This window comes from Furipterus horrens, unplaced genomic scaffold (assembly GCF_987537825.1).
Source record: "Furipterus horrens unplaced genomic scaffold, mFurHor1.1.pri manual_scaffold_5, whole genome shotgun sequence".
Lineage (NCBI taxonomy): Eukaryota > Metazoa > Chordata > Mammalia > Chiroptera > Furipteridae > Furipterus > Furipterus horrens.
This window is the reverse complement of record NW_028327175.1, coordinates 162,703,844-162,731,799: the sequence shown is the minus strand read 5'-3', so window position 1 is coordinate 162,731,799 and position 27,956 is coordinate 162,703,844. Positions and strand designations below refer to the sequence as shown.

The following is a 27,956-nucleotide window of genomic DNA, read 5'->3' as shown; positions in this document are numbered from 1 at the left end:
ATACCTTTTTCTATTGTCTTATCAATCTAAGGGCATAAAATGCCAAATAACAGGGCATAAAATACCAAATTTTAATTTTGTCTGCAGTCATTGAACCACTTTAAATGCATGTCAATGAATTTAACATTTATTAATTAAAGATATTTCACTTAAGACAATGTAAAAACATCAAAAGGAAATATTGTGAGAGAGAAAAATGAAATAGTATTTTTAGTACGCACATATTGATAAACTTCCCAATCCCCTATAACTGTTCTGTATTTGAATTGAAATTTCAGGGTATAATATTATTCACATATTTGAGGAGTCATTGGGTATTTAAGTCATAGTTTCAAGCAACTATTTAATATTTTAAGTTCTTAATTTGAAATATTATACCCAACTTCTGCTGTTAGTGGTACTACTGCATCCTACACAAGGTATTTTATTGTAGAAAAGAAATGGAGGGGATAGGGTGAACCGCTTTCTGTGTGGATAGCACAGCTTTCAGCCTTAGGAGGATGAAGCCCTGACAGGGTAGGGTGGGTCAGTAGTGAGCTGACCTCTCCTGACCCAGGGGACCAGAATCAGAGGGAGTGAGTCTGGGACCGTCTAGACCCACAGCATGAGGTTTAAAGAACTGCAGTGTTCTCGCGTGCTGACTGATGTTCTCAGAGGGCATGGGGAGAAGCTTCAAACAGGTGGGCGGCCCGAAGCCAGATCTTGGGTGTTCGCATCCTAGTCCTCCCAGTCGATGCTGATTGGGCCGCTTGTCAGCATCCGGCTTTGCAGAGCAGCTGTGTCCCCTCCTTCTGCCTCACGACGCATTCGCTGGTGGCAGCCCTGGGCACAGCGGGACCGCTCCTCCAGCATTCCACAGACGAGGACCCGGCAGTGAAGAAATACCTCCTGCAAGGACCATAATTACAATGAACAAAAAATTGTAACAACTATCGCTTGTGGGGCACTTTCTAGAAGCTGACGCTATACCAAACATTTCATGTATATTATTTCATTTCATCTAAGCAACAACCTTTTGAGGTAGATGTCATCATCCCCATTTTACAGATGAGAAAACGGAGAGCAGAGAGATTAGAGAACTTGCCCAAATTCTCACATTTAGTAATGTGGCAAACACACTGAAAACCCCACACCCATAACTGATGCATTTGTTCATGGCCAGGAGAGACCTTTGCGAAGGCAACAGCTAATAAAGTTAACATCCTCACTCCTCACATCAAGATGAGGAATTACATCAGCTCCTTTACTTCTTTCTCCAAGATTCTTCATATATATAAGTAACTTCCCAAAGCATGTTGCCTAGTTGAGGAGGGAGATCAGGATTAGCCATCAGAGTTAGCACTTGTTCTGAAGTGGTGATATAGCTGGAAAGGACATCAATACATTTAAGTGCAGTATGGAAAAGTGCTGGTCTCTTAAACTTTTGTTGAAATGTTTCGACAACTCTATTGAAATAAAAAACTTTTATGACCCCTATATCCATGTATGCACATTTAAAAAAGTAACATATTTAATATGCATGCAAATTGTTGACAAGTTTTTTCAAATCTCCTTTTTCTGTATTTTCATATTTCTACACCATTTTAATAACTACTTGATACTGCACTAGTTGATATACTGCAGCCCCGTTTGTTTGAGGCTTTTTCTTTCACTCTAATTATAACAGTGCTCTATATACACATCCAACAAGTCTTGTTTTTCTTCTTTTGCCTGCTTCTTTTTGAGAAACTGTCAGAATTGGAATTGTTAGAAAAAAGAATATAATGATTTTATGGTTATTATTACATATTAGACTACTTTCCAGAAAGTATACCAATGTATACAGCCACTGCATACTTATAATTTTGCAAGTATTGTGATTCATAATGTTTATAAATTAATATGTTTAAAATAATGTCATAATTGTTTTAATTGGTATTTTAAGTACTATTTTCATTGCATATTTCACTATTTGTCTTTTGTTTTTCTGTGAATTTTCTGTCCATATTCTTTGCCATGTGATCACTACATAGGCTTTTTCAGCCATATCTTCCCACAAGGATTTAAAATTGTGATCATATAGTATTTTCTTTGAACAAACATAGTTGTTTTATTGGGAAGGGGCAGATAATTATGACATTAAGTTTCTAGTTGGCCAGTTTCACAGTATTTCTTATAGAGGAAAGGCAGATTGTAACTGTGGGCTCATAGAATGTCAAGTTGGGGCAGTAAGAAGGAAGGCTCAAGTGACTGGGGTGAGGGGTTCAGCTTACCTTGTGGTCTTTGCCCACAAACTTGAAGACGGGGACCTGGAAGTGCTTTGCTAGGTGATCCCGTGATGTGTACTGCTTTACTGAGTCATCTGAAACACAGCTAAAAGTAGGGTAGGATCGCACGTAAGACTTGATTGTTTAAGCAGAGGTGGGAAAACAATCCAGTCCAACGTGTTTGGTGTAAGGAAAGGGAAACTGGGTGGAGGAGGCTGGGCTGCACCCAAGCTTTCTGAGAATGAAGGAAAATTGAAATTCCTTTCAGCCCCAGCCCTGCTCATTGGCACTGTATGTCCCAGCTACCATTCACTATACCCACAAACCGGGCACAAGGACCTCCAGTTAAGCCAATGTATTGAAGTATTTATTAGCAGCAACAGCAACATTTCAAAGATAACTTTTGACATAAAGCTATCTTTGTAAGACTGTATTTTAATTTGCAATAAATTGCAGGAATTCTGCATTTACATACTTTATTGTTGGCTTGAGAAGGCTTTTCTTTAACTGGAGTTCATCAACATTTATGAATACCTAATACATAGTCACCCCTGAAGGTGACTCAAGGATGAGCAAACCCCAATTCATGCATCAAAGAGCTGCATAAAGATCCAAGTTTCTTGGTGAATAAATAACTGGTCCTACTGGGGAAAAGTGATTCACCTCTAAATTGTTTTAATTCCTCTTTTCCCAGATTTACTACTAAGTTGTAGCTTGACAGGGTTTTGGGTTTTTTATCTCAGGTCTACAGGGTTAGTTGGGGGAAAAGAAATATTATGGATTCTCCAGTTTGAGGCCAAAATTTAGTATTTATGAAACTTTTCTCCTTAAAGGTTAAAGGCCAAGGATCACACTTATATTATCTTTTTCATTCTGAATTCTAAATGAACTTTTGCTTTCTAAGCATATTTTTTTCTTACGAATACCTAATAGTTCCTATCTACCGGGCCAGCAAAAAAGTAGGGGATAGATATACAAGCTGTGAAACTGGATACTTGTTCCATGTACTAACAGACCACTTTCTAGTTCATTAATTACTCTTTCAGTGCAGTTGAAAAATGCAGTAAAATTGTTTAAAAGCAAGGCTTCTTGACTTGTATTATTACTATTATCTTATTCTTCTGAGCTGAAGAGGATCTAAACATTTAATATGGTTTCTGTTATTTCTTGTATTTATGTATTTATTTTCATTTTCCTTAGGTAAAATTTATTTCTAGCATCTTCCAATTATGTGCTATGATAAGTCCTGTTGCACATCTAATCTATGCAACATACTCTGCTGAGTGCTGCAGAGGATATAAAGATGAATAATATAGTCTATGAAATCAGGGAGTTTATAGTTCAATATTTATTGTAATAATAATAGTAATGCAATATTAAGGTGGCATTTTCACCTAATTGTCTCAGCATTTTTAATATATCTAAAACTACTAAGGGGTTGGGAATTTGGAATAAAAGAGTAAAATAAAAAGAATTGAGATGTGCTTACAGAGTATAATATACACTGGATTTTAAAGATTTAGCAGGAAATGTAAAATATCTCACTAATAATTTTTTTATTGATTAGATGTTGAAGTAATATTTTGGAGAAAATGAGTTAAATATACTATTAAATTTAAAATTAAGTAAAAATACTATTATTCTTCTTTAAAAGAGAAAATAAAGCAGAAAGAGCTGTTCCTAGGTAACACATTACAGAATAGAACCCAGGACAAATTCTGGATCTTGATTTGATGTTTGCTGTGATTAAACAATTTAGTTCTGTTAACTTCAAGGTCATTGTGCTGCAAGAAAGGAACATTGATATATGATAATCCAAAGAAACTGATTATCCAGAAGTTGCCCAATATTTGATTTTGGAATTCAACATGTTTCTTTTTCTGGAGATGAACTTGCTAATTCCACTTTGCCTAGGCTGGTATTAAATTATTTTGCATTCTGAGAGCCTGTGCCAACTAATACTAGAGGGAGGTGAATCAGCTGTGTTAAATAGCAGGGGAAACCAGCCTCATTTAAATTTAAGCTGAGGACAATAACTCATCAAACAATTTATAGATGTAAGTAAATTGCATTATGTTTGTTTAAGGCTCTGCGCTATTATGATAAATGCTCATTGTATAATTAATTCATCATCAAATATTCAGTGATCCTCACTATGGACTAGGCATTGAGGAAGAAGGTTTCTGGTTCAGGTTGGAAGGAATCATGGAAGACTTCTGGAGGAAGTCACTGAATCGTGAAAGACCAGTAAAAATCACACATGAAGAAAAGGGGAAGATCTCAGGCAGAGGAAACAACAGGTACAGAATCAGGAGGTTGTAAGTAACAACAGAGTTTGGGACTTGCTCACAGTTCCCTTTGACATGAACAAAAACTGGATAAGATAGAGAGGTCAGGGGGTGAGAGGCACAGTGAGCCAAGCCGAGAGCTGGAGTTTATCCTGAGGGATTATCTCACATGCACCATTACTGTAGTACCCATTACTGTCCCGGAGATGGGGAGATGGGACTATTAGCCTGTTTACTAAATAGGCCTACGCAACTGTGTTTTTGAATTCTCGCCTCTACTTTTTTTTTAAAGTATATTTTATTGATTATATTGTTACAAAAGTTTCAATTTTTTTGCCTCTGCTTTTCAAGCATTTTAATTTCTTCCACAGCTTTTTATTTTCTGCTTTTATGTGCTGAGGGCTGGAAAATGAAGTAGCATAGCTTCTTAGAACTGTCTAAAATAAAAATGTCCTAAGGGTCTGAATAATAAATATACAAATAAACTTCACAAGCTTTATTGAAATTGCAAGTTACATGATTTCCCAGTAAGTAAGTTATGATTACACACTTACTTTGCAAAAGCAAATAGGAGGAGCAAAAGAAAACTCAATGTTAGAGAAATTTTAATTATTTTGATGGTAGTGATAGCTTCATGAGTAATACATCATAACTTACCAAACTGTACATTTTAAATAGGTTTATCTATTGTATTCCAATAGTACACCAATAAAGCTGTTTAAAAGTTTAAAAGGAACTAAAATACACTCTCCCCATAAAAGTAAATTGATTCCCTAATCTACTGAGCATTAAGTATGTGACTAAAAAAATTAAATATAATGCTTCTACTTTTTCTTTTAAAACTTTCTGGAGATTACTTTAAAAGGGTATTAAGTCCAAAGGAGTACAGATCCCTTTGAGACCTATTACTGGCCATTCAGAGCAACTCAGAATGACATATTTTCCATATTCTAAAAACATGCTAAGGAAACTGACTATAGGAATCTGAGGCTAGACGCATTCCTGCTGGTAAACAGTTACATTTACCAACCAAAGGAAATCAAGAGCCATTAATAAGTTTTCAGGCTTCTAGGAAGGATGGGGGTGTAGGTAAACACAGCTAACCTCCTTGCACAACCACAGCAAAAATTACAATTAAACTCACAAAACACTATCACCCAGGATCGTCAGAAACTAGAGCTGCATGAAAATCTGACAACCAAGGAATTAAAGAAGCCACATTCATCCAGAAGGGTAGGAGGGGCGGAGACACAGAGATGTGGAATGGGCAGTCCCACACTCATGTGTGGTAGATAAAAGTCAGGAGGGACACCTCAGGAGCAAGGGATCCCAGCCGCACACCAGACCACCCAGCCCAGAGTTCCAGTGTCAGAAGATAAGTACCCGTAACTTCTGGCTGTGAAAACCAGTGGGGATTGGGACAGCGGAAGAAACTGTGGGATTCTCAGGTGTCTCCTCTTAAAGAGCCCACAACAGACTTAGGACTTAGGCAGACTCACTCTCTCTGGGCTCCAGCACTGGAGAAGCAGCTGGAAGGACACCAGTGGCATGGGGTGGGGGGAATGAAGTGTCTGGCATCAGGGCAGGTGTCGGGGGCAAGTTCCTCCCAGACAAAACTCCAGAGGCAAGGCAGTGACCCTAGTCCCCTTTCTGAGCCCTCCCCCACACAGAGCCACAGAGCAGTGACACCATATCTGAGACTCCATCAACCTAGTTCACATGGGTTGCCCCACCCTGATGATTACATAAGGCTCTGCCCCATACAACTTATAGGTGCCCTTTTCTACAATAGGTCACGGTACTAAGAAAAGGAGTCAAAGCAGCTCTCCCTAACACACACAAACAAACACAGGGAGGCTGCCAAATAAGAACACAAAGAAATATGGCCCAAATAAAGAACAGAACAAAACTCCAGAAAAAGAAAAACTAAACAAAATGGAGATAAACAATCTATAAGATGCAGAGTTCAAAACACTGGTTATTAGGATGTTCAAGGAACTCACTGGGTACTTCAAGAGCATAAAAAAGAACCAGGCAAAAATGAAAGTTATAGTAAGTGAAATAAAGAAAAATTTACAGGGAACCAACAGTGGAGGGGATGAAGCCAAGAAACAAATCAATGATTTGGAACATAAGAAGGAAAAACACATTCAGTCAGAACAGCAAGAAGAAATAAGAATCTGAAAAAACAAGGATAGGCTAAGGAGCCTCTGGGACAATTTCAAACGTACAAACACTTGAATTGTAAGGGTGCCAGAAGAAGAAGAGGAAGAGCAAGAAATTGAAAACTTATTTGAAAAAATAATGAAAGAAAACTTCCCTAATTTGGTGAAGGAAATAGAAATACAAGTCCAGGAAGCACAGAGAGTCCCAAAAAAGTTGGACCCAAAGAGAAACACACCAAGACACATAATAATTAAAATGCCAAAGGTTAAAGATAAAGAGAGAATCTTAAAAACAGCAAGAGAAAAGCAGACAATTACCTACAAAGGAGTTCCCATAATACTGTCAGCTGATTTCTTAAAAGAAACTTTGCAGGCTAGACCTACAATGTAGATTACTCTATCCAACAAAGCTATCATTTATAATTGAAGGGCAGATAAAGTGCTTCCCAGACAAGGTAAGCTACAGGGGTTCATCATCAACAAGCCATTCTTACATGAAATGTTAAAGGGACTCATTTAAGAAAAAGAAGATCAAAACTAGGAACATTAAAATGGCAATAAATTCAGAATTATCAACAATTGAATCTAAAAAACAAACTAAGCAAACAGGCAGAACATAAACAGAATCATAGATATGGAGATTATTTGTAGGGTTATCAGTTGGGAGGGGAAAGGGGAGAATGGGGGAAAAGGTGCAGGGATTAAGAAATACAAATTGATAAGTATAGAATAGACAGGGGGATGTTAAAAACAGTATAGGAAATGGAGTAGCCAAAGAACTTATATGCAGGCATTTATAATTCAATATTATTATTTGGAATTATCATAGTCAATATTTTAATCTCAAATCTGCTTTTCTACTCTTATCTTTTTATTTTTTACTTGATTAATGACATCTAGGCAGTCTTCTGAGGGAGACCCCTTGGAGTAATTTTTTTTTTTTTTAATTTTATTTTTTGTTATTCATGGAGTAATTTTTGACTCTCTTGTCCCTCAATAGTTTTCACCTCCAAAATGTCAATAAATGGTTTCTGATCTAATTAAGAGCTCACAAGAGTGCCACATCATTTAGGGAAATGACTGAGTGTACTTGTTCATCTAGAGGTCACATGTGAACTGGGAATAATAAACCCTTTAAGCAGCATAATTACCCATCCCGAATAAGGTAGTACTTCAGGATCTCATCGATCTTGGAAGTGGGGGTGGCAAAACAGCTCTCCACCAGACTTTCTAAGCCATTCACGTGCACCAAGGGCTCAATGCCAAAGTAGAGGGAGTCTCGAAGCTTGAGGGTGGGCAAAGCTTCCCGGTAAGGCTCTTCAAACTCATTGTCCTTGAAGATCTCCAGAGTGAACGGGAAGATTCCATGACTGCGGCCCATGATTTCCAGTGGGGTGTTTCGAAGGTTGGGAACATAGCCTTCAGAAATGGTGTACAGGCGTGGGAACTCGCAGGTCACCGGGATCAGCAGTTTGCTGGTTCGGATGATGATATCCCCGCTGCTTCCTGGAGTCTGCTTGGGTAGACCTGTTACAAGGTTGCTAGCCACAATCTTGTCATTCACTACCTGAGCCAGGCCAGGGCAAAGAGAGGAAAGAGATTTTACATTTATTTCTGCAAAGGTTCTTCCCTCCTTTTAAGCATAACAATCTCCAAACGTCAAAACACATTAGAGATTTGGTTGCTGAACCCTGAGCTTAATACTCTTTTATGTATTGCTTCACGGTCAACCCACACATTCTTTTGGAATATTACTCATAAAACCTGAGCTATGCCGAATTAGCAAACTCAAAGCTCTTATGTTTTAGAAAAGAACAGTTTCTGTATATTATTTTTTCTGTAATCCTAGAACTGGTGATCATGCTGCAGCATGACCTTGTGCTGAACTCATCCCCATGCAGAAATTCAGCTGTCCCATTTATGCACATAATTTTCAGTTCATTATGTCCAGCCTTGTCTGCTCTCCTGTGTACCAGAAACTAACGCATCAAGGGCATTTCCATGCTATTATCTGCATATAGAATAAATGCAACTTGCCTAAAGTGGGGTCACCTTCTCTTCGAATAGCCCCACCATGTCTCACTCCAAGTCTCATAGCTCTCTGATTTTCTCTTAGTCAGATTCGGTAAATAACTATTTGTTTGATCAAATGATCACAAGGGCCTCTGCACTGACCCCTCAGGATCCAGGTCCTCTTTTTCCTATCCATCTAGCACACTTCTGATTCATCATAACTGCCTGCTTAACCCCAGATCCCCCCTCAACCCAGCACACAAGGCAAGTCTCTGGAGCTGTAGTCTCTTTCCCAGTTTTCTTTTCTAATATGAATTCCTGACCTGTCAGGCTGCATGGCCCATTCACCTCAGCATAAGCTTAAGTGCTCCATCTCTGGGACTCGCTCACTTGTTTCCCATCTGAAAGGCCCTTTCTTTTCTTCTTCACCTGTATACAAGGTGAACCACACACATGCTTCCACCCCCATTCAGGTCGACCTTGTCTTGGCTGCTCCAGTGTTTTCCCATTCCGGCTTTCTACAGCACCTGCCATCTAGATCACTACCTCTTTTCTGAAAAGTTGCATGTATTGTCAATGCAATACTACTGTATATGTTCCTAAAAGTCAGAAATATTACTCCATGTATCCCCAAGACTCCCCAGCACAGGGATGTGCACAGATTCTTAGATGAAAGCATAAACCTTTTACCTCCACCTTGTTCAATACTTGAACTCATTTGCTACCTCACAGATGGACCGCCATCTATCTCAATCACTTTCTTCAAGTAAAATAACACTGGTGCTGATACACTCAAGAAAATGTCTGCACATATGGGAGAGATTGGGCTATATGAAAAGAGCAATAGTAGAATTTGTCTTAATTTCCTAACCTCACAGTGCCAGGACCATAGATGCTCAGTAATATATCTGTTAAATGAATGGCATTTGATTGTTTGAAATCCTTTCTTTCATATGGAAAGATTTCATCTAAGACACAAGCCATACCGCATACCTCTGTCAACTACCTCCCAAATAACTGGCTTTTGGTCATTCCCCAAGTGTCCTCCAGGAGGAACCTACATCAACCACTGTGCCACACGTCTTGAGGGAGAAGACAATGTTGACGTGGGTGCCATTGGACACTCCTCGGCAGGAGGTGTTGGTCAGGAAGAGCTCCAGACCACCGACCAGGTCCCTGGGGATGCTCACTTCAATGGTGTTGGACTTGCAGAACACGGGGACTGTGGCAGAAAGGGGCTGCTGTTAGAACTGAGAGACTTGAATGGGAAGAAGGGGAAGGAAGCTTCTAGAAGAAATAATTTCACTGTCATGAAACTTGAGCTTTCTGTTCTAGCCTCCAGGAAATCTATGAGGCTCAAAACAAGTTGGTGAATAGAACCAGGGCTCCTAACTCCCAAGGCTCTGGTCAAATAATGCTCCTGAAATATATCATTCCCCAAATAAGGAAATATTGTGTTCAAGTTTCAATTCAAGGGACATTTATTTCAAAGTGTGGCTAGCATAACTTCATGAACTGAAACACCCGAATGATTAACTTTTAGCACAAACACAATTTATTGGCAATGCAGAAAAACTACTGCTTTGATATAGGCTTAAATTACATAATGGCATTGCTTTGACTTCACTGATAATTACTGCTCCATAAAACAGGTAATAAAAGCAGTGTCAGTGCACTTGGGGAAGAGTTCCAAATTGTCTTTGCACTGTTCAGTATACCATAAACCCCGACTATAAATTCCACTTTAAGTAAATATAAAAAGATTGTTTTTCTTCAGTGTTCCCGTGTTTACTTCTTAAGACTACAAATACCCTGAAAGAAATACTTATGGGTACTGTCAGAATATATGTGAGGAGAATATCAATATTTGAGAATATATCATAACAAATTGTGCAATAAAAATATATCAGGGATAGTTGCTCATTAGATATTTACTGGATAAATGAATTAATATCCTGGACATAAATAACTATATTTCCAGAAAAATAGTTCTTAGAAGATTGTTGATGCTAGTCTTGTAAGTATAGAGAGAAATATCAGTTCTCTTGGGCTTTCAACTTGGTTTCATGACCCAATAATCTGTTAGAAAACAGAAGAAGTGCATCAATGTCTTACACTTCTAAATTGAGTATTAGTTATACAATTAGTAACATAAATTAGAGAAAAAAGTTAAAGGTAAAAAAAGCAAAGGAAGCCAAATGATTCAGCAATCCCATTTCTGGGTGTTCATACAAGAGAATTAAAAGAAGAATCTCAAAAAGATAGAAGCAACTCAAATATCCATCAACAAATGACCGAATAAACAAAATGCTGTCTATTCATACAATGGAACATTATTTAACCTTATAAAGGGAGGAAATGCCATCATATGTTACAACATGGATGAAACTTGTGGCCATATATTAAGTGAAATAAGTCAAACACAAAAAGATAAATACTGTGTGGCTGGGAGAGAGGGAAATGGGAAGTTGTTTAATGGGTTCCAGTTTTACACAGTGAAAAAGTTCTGGAGATGTCTTACATGACAACATGAATATACTTAACACTACTGAACTATACACTTAAAATTGGTTTTGATGGTAAATTTTATGCTATATATTTTTACCATAATTTTTAAAACAGCAAAGTAAAATCTGTTTTTGGTAATCTTTTCTCAGGAATCTTCTCCTTTGCATGATTCCAGAATGAAGATGCAGGGCTGCACACTGCTGAAAGGGCTGACATTCTAAAAGACGAAAATCTCAGCAGGGAGATTGAGGGTGAGGAGGAAGAAGTAAGAATCAGAGCAGAGGACAGGCCCATGCATGTACTACCTTGGCAGGTGTGATTATCCTCAGATAGAACCAAGCCCCGAGGGCATTCACACTGATAGCCCTTCTCAGACACTAGGCAAGAATGGCTGCAGCCGCCATTGTTATTGTGGCATCCTTCAATGTCTGCAACAGAAGCCAAAAGAAAAGGGAATGATCTTGGAGCCCTCTGGCTTTTGAGATGGCACTTTGCATCCAGGCTTATATTTAACCCACCACAGTATCACTGGGGCCTGTCACTGAGCCTTGCAGGAAAGCCCACAAAATGTGTTTATTAAATGTTATAGCTACAAAGATCAATCTTACAACCTCCACAGCTCTACCCTCTTAAGTTAGTCATTTTGTAAAATGCCCTTGAATCTGAATTTGCCTGTTTTTCTCTATGTTTTGGCATAAGAAGACCCAAAAGTCATTTCTTAATTGCTATAATATTTAATTCACCCGATTCAAAATTTTGTAGGGTATTATTGGTGCAAAAGGGACAGAATATAAATTCAACTGAACCAGGCTAGATGGATCAGCTAGTTGCCAGTTGGTTGGATCACCAGCCCTTCTCCTCAAATAGGTAGCAATGGGGTGTGTGTCTTGAGCTGATGGCCCACTATAAAAATGAGGCCTGGACAACACGCTAAGAGAGTCCACTCAGTCAAAGTTAGTAAAGAAAAATAATGACCTTTGTGTGCTTTGGATATTATTTCTAGGTCAGGGGTCACCCAACCTTGGTCTGCTACATGTTGTTGTAAATAAAGTTTTATTGGCACATAGCCATGCCTATTCATTTACCTATTGTTTATGGACACCTTCTCACTGAAAGGGAAGAGTTGAGAAGCTTCAACAGATTCTGTATGGTCCACAAAACCTAAAATATTTACTATTTGACCTACACATAAAAATGTTGTTGACTCTTGTTTCTAGGGGTAAGATAATAAAAGAGAATGCTTTCAAATACTCTGAGATGCTCAAGGAAAGATATAAGCTGACTTCTGGTTATAACTATAACTCAGTTCAATAATAGTAAAATAATTAGTTCTTCAAACATCAGTAAGTTAACTTGGGATGAATTAATTTTTGTGAAACATACAGAGAGAACAAGTTTGCAATGAATTAATATTTTTAAACTCATGAGAGATTAAGCTATCATCTGTTTATAAATCTGTGTAATTAAATAGGATAAAAGTACTCCTATGGGTTTTTGAAATAGCTGAAAATGATATATAATAAGATTTTAATAATCAACATTAATAGGATGTTTTTCCTCAAAAATGATCTTCCTTAAGTCATTTAATTTCTCTCAGTCTCAGTCTCAGTATTTATAAAATAAGGGGTTAAACTACATGTTCATTCAGATCTATCACTGTAAAGCACAAAATAAATTGAAATTCTAAGTTAGCTTTAAGGATTTAAATCTCTTACAAGGTGCACCAAAATGTTTAGAATGGATATATCTGGCAAGTGTGATTGAGAGTCATTTCAGTTATCTTTCTTTTATTCCTCTGTATTTTCTTCTGTTAACTTTCAAAACAAAACAATAAATATTGCTTAAAAATTAAAAAGAGCTTTTTATTCTTAAAAGGATGCAATTATCTAACAGACTAGCTAAAGAAACAAATGTTTGGACTGTCAATAAAACTTAAGGATTACAAATATGAATCTTATTCACAAAGTGTAACTCATACAAATTTTATCTTCTGCTAAAATATTTTTCAGTTATAATTATTAGGTCTTAAAATTTAATGAGCATTAACTGTAGTATTTCCAATAATATTCTCATGAATAATTGCCAAGGTTCTTCATGCAATATTTCATTAATATTCAAATAAGCAAAGATTAGTGCATAAAATAATTAAGATTTAAGGAGAATTCAGGACATAACTATTATTCAATAAAATTTAAAGTAGTTTAATATTCTGGTTAATGGTCCCTTAGTTAATAATGCAAACTTTGTTCCATGGAATAAATTGTGGGTACCATCTGTAATTTTTCCTTTTGGGGTAGTACCTTATTATTTTGAATATAACTAGAATAAAGTAAATGCTTGTAAGCAGTATTATAACTCTATTATGCCACATATTCAATTATCCTGTGGGACAAATCACATGGCCTCTATAATAACAACAATAATAATAAAGCCATTTATATCTTCAAATAATCTGCCAACAGTTGGGTTTTTAATTCCTCAATTCCAAATGTCATGAGATTCAGACCGAAGTAGAAATGTGATAATTTACAAGGGCAATGTGCCTTAGAGAAGGGACATAATCTAAGTTTCATCTATAACAGTAAACAATTTCCATTTCAATTATTTATCATGCATTACAAGCTACTTTTTATTACTTAATCATATAAAATGTATACAACAGTTTTACTATTAGAGATAGATAGTTTTACTCATCTCCAAACAATGTATTGACCTTCAATAAATACAAAGCATACAGGGGGGAGAATGACTCCATGTAAACCAGTTTCCCAAACTAGTAAAAATACAAACTCTTAAAGGTGCATTCTGCTCCACTGAACCAGTCTCCAAGAGAGAGACCTGGGAAGGGCCAGCTTTAAAAGCACCCAAGTGATTCTCCTCAGCAGGGTTAAGTTTGAGGAAAAACTACTGTAAACCTTTCGTTATGCTACCTTGCTACTCCAGGTGCGCTCCTTGGAGCCAAAGCAAGAGTGTCACCTTGAAGTTAGTTATTTAGAAATGCAGTATCTTGCCCTGATCCCAAAACTAGTAAATCAGAATCTGCATTCTAACAAGACACTAGGTGATTCATAGCCACATTAATAGTAGTAAAATACAGAGACACAAGATACCTATTCTAATTTTCCAAATTAAAAAGTGGCTCTTTGCCTCTTACAAAGTGCAACACCCTCCTGTAAAACCTTGGAGACAAAATTAGCAGTGAATTCTATCTGCAAACATCCTCAATGATAATGAACCCGTTCTGCCATTTCTTTACACAGCCAGACTGCTACTGTCTTCTAACATTGGGCAGTTTCATGAAAGAATAAGCCAATGGCTGGGTCTGGGCTCCGGATTGAATCCCTTCTTACCCATTCTCACCTTCACAAGTCCTGCCATCACTTCTTAGCACACGGCCAACTCCGCACTCACAGCGAAATGAGTTTTTGAGGTTTACACAGATCTCACTACAGCCGCCATTGTTTTGTTCACATTCATTTTCATCTGTAGAAAAGAAACCACACCATTTACATTCTGCTGAGCAACTCAATCCTTTTAACCCCCTTTTCAGGTCACACTAGCCACAGCCCAACTCCCTCTCTGAGGTACAGTATAATCACATCTATCAAGCTGAGCTTCTCAACCAAGTTATTCTCCATCTTCCCTCTGCAGGAGCCGATGGCACCTATTTGCTTGCCAATTCCCTCCTAAGGGCAAAACTGGGGGGTAAACAAAAAAATTTTTTTAACCTGGGTTCACCTATTTATTTGCATTGGTGAATCTCACTTTCTCCAATGAGTTCCTGAAGATTTACTAAACAAATACAAACTTATAAACCAAACTGTGTTTTAAATGCATTAAACGAACTTACAATGCAGAAGAAAACTGACAAGATTTTTGAGGTAGTCTTCTGCCATACATGAACAACTGCTTTCAAAATCTCTTCTAATACTGGAATATTCCCACATTGTACTTAAACAATAATGGTTAAGTCATGAAAGATAGGGACTCTTGCCATAAAAAAATGCACAACTGGCAACAAATATCGACCCCCTTCCTTCTACAAACAAAGAAAAGGAAGCGTGAGAGCTAAATTTGTCATGGCTTAGATACAGGACGTAAGACAGGGACTGGGGTTTAAACAACCACTAGGCGACAGGAAGCATGGCCTTGGGCTCGGGAGAGGAGATAAGCTGGAACTAAAACCAGGACCCTGGCAAAGGTAACCCCACAATGAAATGGAGGCAGATCTTTGCTCCCAGGCCCAGGGAAGCAGTAAGGAAACTCTCCGTAGAGGCTCTGGGAGAGAAAAAGCCAGCCCTGTCTGGGTTGAAGTATCCACTTACACTTTGCATACTGAAGCTGAGAAATTGTTGTAAAATTTGGCCTGGACTGGTGAAGCTTCTGTGATGCTTGACAGAAGCATTTGAAGTTCGTAGTAAAACTTCCATAAACAGTGTAATAAGAATAGTCTCCCCACCCCAATAAAACAATTACATCAGAAGATGATTCACCATAAAACACTAAACAGGAGGAAATGATCCACTATAAGAGAGTTGAAAAGATAACAAACAGGAGGCTTTGAACTGGAGATAAATGGAATAATCTACAAAAATCCATAAGTCTTTTTAAAAATCACCATAGAGATAAAAAAAAAGGGTAGTAACCAAAATAAGAGTGTAAAAGGACAAAATAGAATTGAAAACAAACATGTAGAACTTAAAATATATAGTCAATAAGATTAGAATCTTCAGTTGATGATAAGAGGGGCGGGTAGCCATCCTGGGTGTGGCCACACCAGAATTTGGGGCCAGGCCTCTGTATTAAGCCTGGACTGCTTACCTCGAGGCTGATTTTTTTTTTTTTTAATGTAAAGGAGAAATAAGCTTTTACTTATTTAAGCCATTATTATTTGGAGCTCTATTGTTATTTACAGCCTGACTTAGATACTATGCCCCAGCAATTCCACTTTTCCGGGTATGCTCTATAGAACATCTCACACGTGTGGTAAGGTACAATTTTTATGTTAATGGCAAGAACACACAAAACAATGCAATATATTGTTATGGTACATACATAAATAATAAAAGCATAAAAACAGGGTCCAGAAGAAAATGCACTAACTTTGAAACAGTGATTCCCCCTGGAGAATGAGAGAGGAAAATGAGATTGAGTGAGATGACTTGACTTGTAAAATTTTATTTAAAAAAGAAAAAAACTCTAGTCAAATCTGGGTATATGAGTGTCTGTTACATTTTCCTATACTATTATTTCTGCCTGAAAAAATTACATAATTTAAAATACATAATTAAAATTATATTACATTAAAAAAAAAGCTACGGGAAAATTGACACATGCACTTAAACACAAAACTTGCCTCTAATTTTAGAGATCTTATGATCTCCATGAAACTGATAGAGAGGCTGCAGGTAGGAACTGGGGACAGTTCCCTATGTACTGAAAGGCAAAGATGTCCAAGATAAATTGTTAAGCAAGAGACATCGATAGGGTATATGATATTTGACCTTTGGTATAAAAAACGAGGGGGGCAATATATTTGCATTTTTATATCTGCCTGAAGAAAGCCTAGAAGCATACATAAGGAAATACTAATATAAGAGACTTCTGGTCAAGATGGAGGTATAGGTTAACAGGCCTTGCGTCTGCACACAACTATAGCAAAAATTACAGTTACAGTATAAAACAAACAGCACCCAGAACTTTCAGAAAATCAAGTGGTGTGGAAGTCTGACAACCAAGGATTTAAAGACGCCACATTCATCCAGCAGGGTAAAAGGGGCAGAGATGTGGAGAAGTGTGGAGACATGGAGTGTCACAGAGAGGTACAGAGATGGGAATGGGTGATCTCACACCCATGTGTGGTGGATAAATATGGGAGGGATACCTCAGGAGCAAGGGATCCCAGCCCCAGTCCAGACCACCCAGCCCAGGGTCCCAGTACCAGGAAGATAAGTCCCTATAACTTTTGGCTGTAAAATCCAGTGGGGGTTGGCTCAATGGAAGACTGCATCCTCTTAAAGGGCCTGCAACCAACACAAGACTCACGCCTACCCACGCCCTCTGGGATTCAGCACCAGAGTAATAGCTGGAAAAGCATCAATAGCATATGTGAAGAAAATGATATGTGAGTGCCAAGAGATAGCTTCCTCCTGGGAAAAACTCCAGAAGCCAGGCAGTGTCATTGTCCCCTCTGTAAGCCCTCCCCCACAAGTAGCAAAAGAGTGGTGACATGGCTTGCTCTGCCCTGGCAATTACCTTAGGCTCTGCCCTATCCAACTTAACTGGTGCGCTAAGAAAGGGAGTCAGAGCAGCTGTACCTAATACACAGAAACAAACACAGGGAGGCTCCCCAAATGAGGAAACAAAGAAATATGGCCCAAATAAAAGAAGAGAACAAAACTCCAGAAAAAGACCTAAATGAAATGGAGATAAGCAACCTATCAGATGCACAGTTCAAAACACTGATTATCAGGATGCTCCAAAAACTCATTGGGTACTTCAGTGCCATAAAAAAAGACTTAGGCAAGGACTTCCAGCCAAGATGGAGGCCTAGACAGATGAGGAGATAGCCAACCTAACAGACGCAGAATTCAAAACACTGGTGATAAAGATGCTCACAGGCTTGACAGATATGCTTAAGTACAGCAAACGCATAAGAGAAGAAGTGAAGGCTATGCTAAAAGAAACAAAGGAAAAATGACACAAAACCAATGGTGAAGGGAAGGAAACTGGGGTTCAAATCAATAATTTGGAGCATAAGGAAGAAAAAAACAGTCAATCAGTACAGAATGAAGAAACAAGAATTGAAAAACATGAGGAGAGGCATAGGAACCTCTGGGGCAACTTTAAACATGCCAGCATCTGAATCATAGGGGTGCCAGACAGTGAAAAGGGAGAGCAAGAAATGAAAACTTATGTGAAAAAATAATGAAGGAAAACTTCTCAAATTTGGTGAAGGAAATAGACATACAAGCCCAGGAAGCACAGAGAGTCCCAAACAAGCTAGACCCAAGGAGGACCACACTAAGACACATCATAATTAAAATGCCAAAGGTTCAAGATAAAGGGAGAATCTTAAGAGCGGCAAGAGAAAAGCAGAGTTATCTACAAAGAGGTGTCTATAAGACTATCAGATGATTTCTCAAAAGAAACTTTGCAGGCAAGAAGGAACTGGCCAGAAGTATTCAAAGTGATGAAAAGCAAGGACTTATAACCCAGATTACTCTATCCAGCAAAGCCATCATTTAGACTGGAAGGGCAGATAAAGTGCTTCCCAGAGAGGGTAAAACTAAAGGAGTTCATCATCACCAAGCTACTATTATATGAAATGCAAAGGGACTTACTTAAGAAAAAGAAGATCAAAATTATGAACATAAAAATGACAACAAACTCACAACTATCAACAACTGAATCTAAAAAAATAAAAACAAACTCCAACTAAGCAAACCAGAATAGGAACAGAATCATAGGTATGGGGATCATTTGGAGGGTTATCAGCTGGGAGGGGGAAGGGGGAGAAATGGGAAAATGGTGCAGGGAATAAGAAGCATAATTGCTTGGTACAAAATAGACAGGGGGAAGTTAAAAATAATATAGGAAAGGGTGAAGCCAAAGAACTCATATGCACAACCCATGGACATGAACTAAGCCAGGTGGCACTGCTGGAGAAAAGTGGGGTACTGGGCAAGGGGAGCAAAGGGGAAAAAAGTTGGGACTACTGTAAAAACATAATCAATAAAATATACTTAAAAAAAAGACTCAGGCAGAAATAAAGATTGCATTAAGTGAAATAAAGAAAAATCTTCAGGGAACCAATAGTGGAGAGGATGAAGGTGAGAATCAAATCAATGATTTGGAAAACAAGGAAGGTAAAAGCATTTATTCAGAAATGCAGGAAGAAAAAAGAAGTCAAGAAAATGAGGACAGGCTTAGGAACATCTGAAACATCTTTAAAACACACCAACATCTGAATCATAGGGGTGCCAGAGGAGAAGAAAAAGAGCAAGAAATTGAATACTTATTTGAAAAAATAATGAAAGGAAACTACCCTAATTTGGTGAAGGAAATAAACACACAAGTCCAGGAAACACAGAGAGCTTCAGACAAGATAGATGCAAAGAGGACCACACCAAAACACATCATAATTAAAATGCCAAAGGTTAAAGATAAAGAGAGAATCTTAAAAGGAGTAAGAGAAAAGCAGACAACTACCTACAAAAGAGTTCCCATAAGACTGTCAACTGCTTTCTGAAAAGAAACTTTGCAGGCTAGAAGGGACTGGCAAGAAGTATTCAAAGTAATGAAAAACAAGGGCCTACAACCAAGATTACCCTACCCAGCAAAGCTATCATTTAGAATGGAAGGGCAGATAAAATGTTTCCCAGACAAGGTAAAGCTAAACAAGTTCATCATCACCAAGCCACTGTTATGTGAAATGCTAAAGGGAATTATATAAGAAAAAGAAGATCAAAATGATAAACATTAAAATGGCAATAAATTCAGAACTATCAATAATTGAACCCAAATAACAAACTAAGCAAACAAACAGAGCAGGAACAAAATCATAGATATAGAGGTCATTTGCAGGGTTATCAGTTGGGAGGGGGAAGGAGAAAAATGGGGGGAAACTTTCAGGGATTAAGAAGCATAATTGGTAGGTACAAAAGGGACAGGGGGATGTTAACAGTATAGGAAATGGAGTAGCTGAAAAACTTACATGCATGAACCATGGACATGAACTAAGGAGGGGATTCCTGGAGAGAATGGGGATGGGGGGGGAGGGGAAAATTGGGACATTGTAATAGTATAATCAATGAAATATATTTATAAATAAGAAAATAATACAAGAGTTTACTTTGAATGGGGCAGGTAAGAAATGGAAAAAATGGAAGAGCTAGACATTATACTTTTCATGCTGTTTAATTTAGGTACTTTTAAAATATATTATTTATTAAAAAGTTATATTAAAATAAAGGCAAAGAAAGGAATGAATTAGACTTATTGTGGTGATCACATCATAAGGTATATAAATATTGAGTCACTATGTTGTACATGTAAAACTAATATAATATTGTATGCCAATTATACTTAAAAAACATAAATAAGGGAAATACATGAACAAGTCCTGCCTTAAAATAAAGCCAAGCCCTATCCAGTGTGGCTCATTGTCCCATAACTGAAAGGTTGCAGGTTCAATTCCCAGTTAGGGCACATACCTAGGTTGCAACATTTATTCCCCTGTCTTAGTGCATGACATTCCCCGATCTGGGTGTGTACATCCCTGATCTGTGCAGAAGATCACCAGTCTGCCTGTGTAGGGGAGGCAACTAATCAACGCTTCTCTCTGAAATTGATGTTGCTCACTCTCCCTTTCTCTTTCCCTTTCCCTCTCTCTAAAAGAAGCAATGAAAAAATGTCCTTGGGTGAGGATTTAAAAAAATATTTAAAAAAATAAAGCCTAATATTTTCTAACAGATGTGTGTCTAAGTGTGAGTTGTGAGAAGGATGAGACGAGACTACAGGAACCATTGTCTCCTGCACCCCCAACTTTTTAGTATTAAATCACATAGTCAAAAATGGACTTTGCAAGAGCCCTAACAACTGTTTTGGGGGGCCTAAACATGGTCCATTGTATGGTCAGTGGGGTTCATTTCAGAGACTGAAGAAGAAAAGCTTTTCTAGATTAAGAAGCCATTTATATCCCTTTCACTCTAATCCCCTATCCTATGCTGACCTTGCTACTGTTCTTCTTCAGAAGGTGTGGGGCTGGCCTCCCCTTTTTCACTAGACTTGTTTTAAATCCATTAGAGTCTGAATATAAAAAGGTTCATAACATCAAAGAGAAAACAGATTATCTTCAATCTTGGGTTTTTCAACTTTATTTTCTTCCAGTTATAGACAACAGGACATGTGTACAATTAAACAACTCTGGATTTCCTACAAGTAATCTGACTCTCCTTTCATGCTACTCAGAGAAACCAAAATTATATTAATGAAGCTGCAGGAGTATGTCCTTAGATAATTCTAGACCCAAGTTACCCAATAGAAATACAAAGCAAGCCACACAAGTAATTTAAAAATTTCCAGTAGTAATATTTAAAAATTTCTTAATAGAAATTGGTTAAATTAATAATACATTTTATTTAATCCAATATGTCCATATTTTATTTCAATATATAATAAATATTAAAATTATTGAGTTATTTTACATTTTTAAAACTAGTCTTATTTATACAGCATGTTAATCTGGGTGCTAAATTTCCATGAGAAATATTTTTTCTATATAAAGTCATAAAATTTACAGTTGGCTATTCAAGTTTTCCCAAACATTTCAGTTTTCCAATGACTGAATCAAGTATCAGTTTTTTAATTAAAATTAAGTAACATTCAAATTTTCAGTCAAACTAGTCACATTTCCAGAGCTCCATAACCACGCATGGCTAATGACTCCCGTGCTGTGCAGCACAATTCTAGACTATACCGAAACATGATATAAATTGGCTTGAAGCTTTAGTTACAAACTAAAAAGGCAAAAGCATTCCAAATGTTCAGAGACACAAACTGGAAAAATGATGGATCTCTGAGTCAGGGAGAGTTTTGATTTGTCCCTTTGATCTTAATAGCCTGTTTCTACTTCAAGATCAGTTTCTTACCAAAGCAGGTCTGCCTGTCAGGGCCTAGCACAGTTCCTGGAGCGCATGTGCACTCGCTGGTATCCAAGCAGCTGCCGTGGCAGTCCATGTCGCAGATGTCATAAAAATCTATGGAAGGATAAAGATGACTTCTGTGAGGGGCTAGGACCAGAGGACACTCTCATTCATGAGTTCAATCATGGGGTACTAGCTTCTAGCCAACATCAAGAGAAATCTCCACAATAGAATACTACTTGGCTGTAAAAAAGAAGAAACTCCCACTTTTTGCACCAGCATGGATGGAACTGGAGAGTATTATGCAAAGTGAAACAAGCCAGTCAGAGAAAGACAAATACCATATGATTTCACTCATATGTGAAATCTAAAACACAATAAACAAAAGAGAAATCACGTTGTTCAGGGATTACATAAACCCAATGGAAAGAGATACAACCCAGGGACACATTTGTCATTTAGGTCAGTGATTCCCAACTTTGGATCCACAGGCCCTTGGTTGCATAGAGTTTCTGCAAATCTAAAAACTTGCCAAACATGATCTATAGATTAAATAAACATTATCTCCTACTTTCCTATGCACTCTATTTTAAAAATATATATAGATTTTAAAGGGACTGATAACACAAAATTTTATTTTAAAATATTACTAACCTAAAGTAGTTTATCCCCATATAATTTATTTTATTTTATTATTTTAAAAGATTTTACTTATTTATTTTTAGAGAGAGGGGAAGGGAGGGAAAGAGGGAAAGAAGTAATGTGTGGTTGCTTCTTGTACTCCCCCAACTGGGGACCTGGCTCGCAACACAGGCATGTGCCCTGGCTCAGAATTGAACCAGTGACCCTTTGGTTCTCAGGCCAGTGGCTCAATCCACTGAGCCACACCAGCCAGGGCTCTCCCTGACTGTAGATACTAAACCCAATGCTGTCACATAGATGTCTAATATATATTTTGAAAAGGAGTCCTCCATACTCAAAAAGGTTGGAAATACAGTACTTAGGCAACCTAAATCAACATTTCATTTTCCTTTAAAAGTTTTTTTTATTATATATTTTCCATTAGCATTTAGTCCCTCTATACACTGCTCCCATCCCACACTCAGAACACTGTTGTCCATGACCACAGATCCTTTTTCCTTTTTCCTCAATCCCTACCCCCTGCCCGTCCTACTTAGCTATCATCCTGCTCTCATCTATGAGTCTGTCTCTATTTTGCTTGTTAGTTCAGTTTGTTCATTAGATTCCACATATTAGAGAAATCATAGGTATTTGTTTTTCTCTGACTGGCTTATTTCACTTAGCATAATATTCTCCAGTTCCATCCATGCTGTTGCAAAGGGTAAAATTTTCTTTTTTATGGATGAGCAGTATTCCATTGTGTAAATGTCCCATAGTTGTTTTATCCTCTCATCTACTGATGGACACTAGGGCTGCTTCATATCTTGGTGATTGTAAATAATGCTGCAATGAACATAAGGGTGCTTATGTTTTTTCAAATTAGTGTTTGGGGTTCATTTTCTAATGTTTTATTTGAATGGAATGAAGACAAAATATAACAGAAATGATCAAAGTCATATCTACTTTCCCTTTCTATTCTTCAGAAATTTTTCAGAAATTTAAGAAGAGACCACAGAAATCACAATCTGGAGGTATATGTGGCCCTAACTCCATGTTATTCAGATGCTGGGATACTACCATAACTACATTTCATACGGCACTTTTCTCTTTGATGTCTTGTGGGGAAGGATAAAGAGCACAGGGAAGATACTCACGACCACAGTAGACATGAAAGCAGACACTGGGCTTCGTCAGACGATACACATAGTAGCCTCCAGGGCAAGCCTTCACCTCCACTGTGGTGTTCCAGAGGCAGCAGTCCCCATTGAAGCTTGCACAGGCCTGGCGTTGCACAATGCCATTATCTTCTAGAGGGTGGCTGCCATTGAGCCAGACAGGTGCATGGGTTCCACAGTGGTTTTCTGGTATGCAAAAGGTAGGCATGGCATCTCCTGCCATGCTTGTGAAACGGTACCACTCCCCATCCACATGGTTGTCACACAGAGGTGGGCCTTGAGACTCATCAAATTGGTGGTCAGTGTTCCTCCAGGGCTCATTCAGACTGATGTAAGCAGAACAAGGATCTAGGGCTGGAAATGAAAAGAACACCTCACAGGTACCTTGTGATGTTTCAGATGACAGAGATAACAACCTGAGTCCACTTTCTTTGTCTTGCATTTTGGCCTTCTGGGGTTCAGAAATAAATAATCTAAAGTCCCAAAAAGTAGCTGTTTAAGATTCCCCAAGTTGACTTAAACATGTTTCACAAATGCCTTTTACAAAATCATTTCAATTTTATCTAAGATTTAGTGTTAGCATTGGGCTAAACTTGTTATCTATAGTAATTGGTGGAAGGATAGTTGTTCAGAACAAGGGAGGTTAGGGTTACATTCTCACTGAACTCTGCTCTGGTCAGACAATATTTCGAGTATTGTGTTCACACCTGGAGACTATACTTTATGGAAGTAATGAATAAACTTGGTATCGAGGAAGGTGACCAGACTTAGAAGGAAGCCTAAAATAATTTAATTGGAAAGAAGCTGAGAAGTACAGTTTGGAGCAAAGAAGATTGAAGAATATGCATATCACTTTTCAAACATCTGGATTGGGCTTGTGGAAGAGGAATTAGGTATTCTATTATAAGAAGAAAAACAAATTGTTATGGGGAAGCATATTTTGTTCAGCTATCTAGTAACAAGAGAGGTATCACAGTGTGGTAAGCTGCTCATCCTTGGAAATTTTCAAAAAGTATTTGGATAGCCATTTGTAAGCAAAATTATAGATGGAATTTTACAGTAGTGGGAAGTTTGACTTGATAATAAATGTGTGAAACTCATTCCACTGAAAAGGAAGAGGCCTCTGGCACATGTCAGCTATTATGAAATACACAGAATACTGGCAAGTGGTTGCCAAAGATAGTCTCAAAGTGAGTATGTTTCATCAGCTTATTGAAAATATCGGGAACTTTCTATATTCACAATTAGCTAGGGCATCACTATGTATATAATAGGGCAGGATTCTTCAAGCATGCATTTGTTGTGTATGCCCTGCATGGACAAATACCTCATCAAAAATATTTTAATGACTGAAGACATCAATATTCCCAATATTCTCACTGCTTCCCTCAATATCAGGAAAACATTGAATTAATATAGGCAAACTGCCTGTATGAAGAAGCTATAAAACCAAGAAATTCCAGAAAGGAGCATTAGCTAGGGAGTACCATCCATCTTAATGCATGTCAAGCCGACCTAATTGACTTTGTAGGCAGGGAACTCGCATTAAGCTGACTCATGTTGTGGGCAGGAATTTCAGTTTTAGTTAATAATGCACACTCATTAAATGTAAGTAGGCCATGATCTTAAAGTCTAAGTTGTCTAGAAAATATTTTGGATTTTCTCAGCCTACATTTCAAACTCGTTTACTCTCTAAACTTTACCTGCATGTAGAGGAGGGTGTAGCCTCATGCTCATGGCCCCAGCGAGCATGTGACAGTTCAGGACAGGAAATAAGTAGGATGTTGCGCTTTCTGGAAATAACACACTTGCAGAGTTGCATTTGGCAGGATCAACTCTCTCCTTTAGAATGTCCCTTTGGTATCACAACTGTGCCCTAGATCAAAGCTTGATGTCCCCTGAGGGGAAGAAATGTCCTCAGACAGATTCTGCCCTCTCAAAGGGAAAGATTTCCTCATCTGCCCTGCCAGCTATGGGTTTCCAGGGCAATTTCACAGGTGATTATAAATTCATAGAAACATTTGGTTCATTTCCTTGGCTCTAATTTCATAAGAAATGGTTAGGTACTCAACTTTTAACGAATTTTACAGAAATTCCTAAACTTCCCTCGATAACTGTTTTATGATTTATAACATTTTTCCTTAAATCTGTCATTTCTTGTGCTGTTTGTTAAAAGTTCTCTTCCCCTACTGCTGTAGGGGAGATATGACGCAAACAGGAAAAAATGTCCTACTAATTCCTGTAAAATAAATAAATAATATATTTTAAAAAACTATCCACCCAATATTTCTAACATTAACTAGATCCATTCACCTCCATCCTCTTTTAAAGCAATAATTCAATCCTTTAATAATCTGTTAATTCCTGCTTTCAGTCTCTCAACATGAGCCCGAAATTTGGTGTTATGCATATGGCACCCTAAATTGCTGAGATATATACGCCTCGAATGGGAGAGCTTCAAAAAGAACAGAGGTGGGTTTCCTTTCAAAGGTCGAGCCAGGAGGGCCTCAGCCAGTCAGAAAGCTCCTATGCCTTTACTAAGACACCTGCCTGCCAGCCTCCCTGTGGTGCCACCCCTCTGGGGTCCCCACACTGGGGACGCTGGGATTCCTGTGCACCCCAGGCTCACAACTCGCGGTGGCTAAGCGCAGTGGCGAAGGGTAATGTCAATGTCCCGCACTTTTGTCCCAGGGTTTGCAGAGCCAGAGTCCCCAACGGTCCAGAGTCCTCGCCCCTTCCATCAGGCTCAGTCCTTGAGCTCCATCTTCTTCCTTCTCTCTCCCCCCTCCCTGTCTTCTCTACTCCCCCACTTGGCTCCCCACTTTCCCTCCTCTTCTCCTTTCTTTTCTCTACTTCCTTTCTTTCACTTCCCCTCCTTTCCTAGGACAAGCATTCCCCTGTCCCTCACCCCAGATGTCCAGAGTTATCCTTTTATCTTTCTTCTGTCAAGGAGCCAAACGTCCCAGAAGGGCTGGGGGGAGAAGTGGGGGAGGGAATCTGGGAAGGGGGAAGGTGTGTGTTTGGAAGGCACAGGAGGCGCTACAGGAGAGTAACAAAGGCAAGAAAATGGGAAAGGCAGTGAGGTTGAGGGGAGGGTGACTTTTGCTTAGGAGAACCTTGGTTAGTTATTGGCAGCAGATACGGGGTGATTAAACTTAGCTCAAGCTTATTTATTTTTTTTAAATAGACTATTAAAAAAAGTTTCAGACTTAGAGAATAATGGAGAAGATAGTACAAAGAATTCCTACATACCCCAGACCTGGTTTTCCCCATTATGGTATATCATATGTGATACCTTTGCCACAATTAACAAACCAGTACTGATACGTTATTATTAACTCAAGTAGATAGTTTATTTAGACTTTCTTCACTTTTTGCCTTTGTCTTGCTCTGTTCTAGGATTTCATCCAGGATACCACATTACATTTAGTTTTCATGTCCTTAGGGTCTCAAGCCTATTCTTAGTGTGTATCCTTAAAGGTGCTAGAGAAAGGCCTGAGATACTCTGAAGATATAAGTCAGGATCAATGAAATGCTGAGCTACTCAAAAGTGCCAAGAAGGAATGTTCTCTCCGTCTCAACCTCCTCTCACCCTCTCTTCCAATTAAAACTTAAATTTTACTGGAAAAGGGAGAGAGACATTTGTTAGTAACTGGAACTGAAACTTTACCTTGTTGGCCAGTTTTGTGTCAAGCCTAAGGAGGAAGGCGGTTTAAGTTTCACTCAGTCTGTGCACAAAGTCATATTTTCAGATGTCAAGACTAAGAAGTTTGATTTACCATATCTGTGCCTTTCGTGGGGAGACAGCTTTCAATCAGTCCCTTGAAATCTTTAAAGAAAAAAACTCTATCTTCAACTCTAAAAGTCACTTTTTTTGCTATTAAGGTTGTAACTATAAAAGTGCCTTGAATATAAAGAGCTTAGAATTCCTTTTACACATACTGTGAGCAATATTTAGCTAGTGAAAAGCTGTTGGATATGGCTGATCCAAGGAAATTTTGGCTGCCCAGGCAAAAGGCTAAACGGACCATGAAACAGAAATTCTCTGAACAGATAGCTTCATAGGTTATCAATGATTTTTCTTACACTATTCTAGGCCCAGTATTTCAGATACTGGAATATAGCTCTTAATAATCTCTACATAACAGCAATTTCCTACAACAAAAAGTTCAGTATGCCAAGTACTTGGTACTAGACTCACCTGTTGGTGCCGCAGGTGTAACTGTGATGAAGAGGCAGGTGAAAAGCAGGAGCTGAGGCATCCTTCTGGATCAGACACCAGAAACAGACTGGA

At 38.2% G+C, this 27,956-nt stretch overlaps 1 protein-coding gene across 1 annotated transcript; it reads right to left on the bottom strand.

Moving 5' to 3' along the window:
* Nucleotides 1-90: 90 nt before the first annotated feature.
* On the bottom strand, nt 91-27,956 carry OIT3 (oncoprotein induced transcript 3). Its single transcript, XM_090278194.1, has 9 exons — nt 27,864-27,956; nt 23,642-24,016; nt 21,873-21,980; nt 14,581-14,703; nt 11,526-11,648; nt 9,774-9,934; nt 7,851-8,266; nt 2,253-2,352; nt 91-888 (listed from the first exon to the last, which is right to left on the bottom strand). The coding sequence occupies exons 1-9, from the start codon at nt 27,922-27,924 to the stop codon at nt 718-720; spliced, it is 1,638 nt and encodes a 545-aa protein (XP_090134320.1). The 5' UTR covers nt 27,925-27,956; the 3' UTR covers nt 91-717.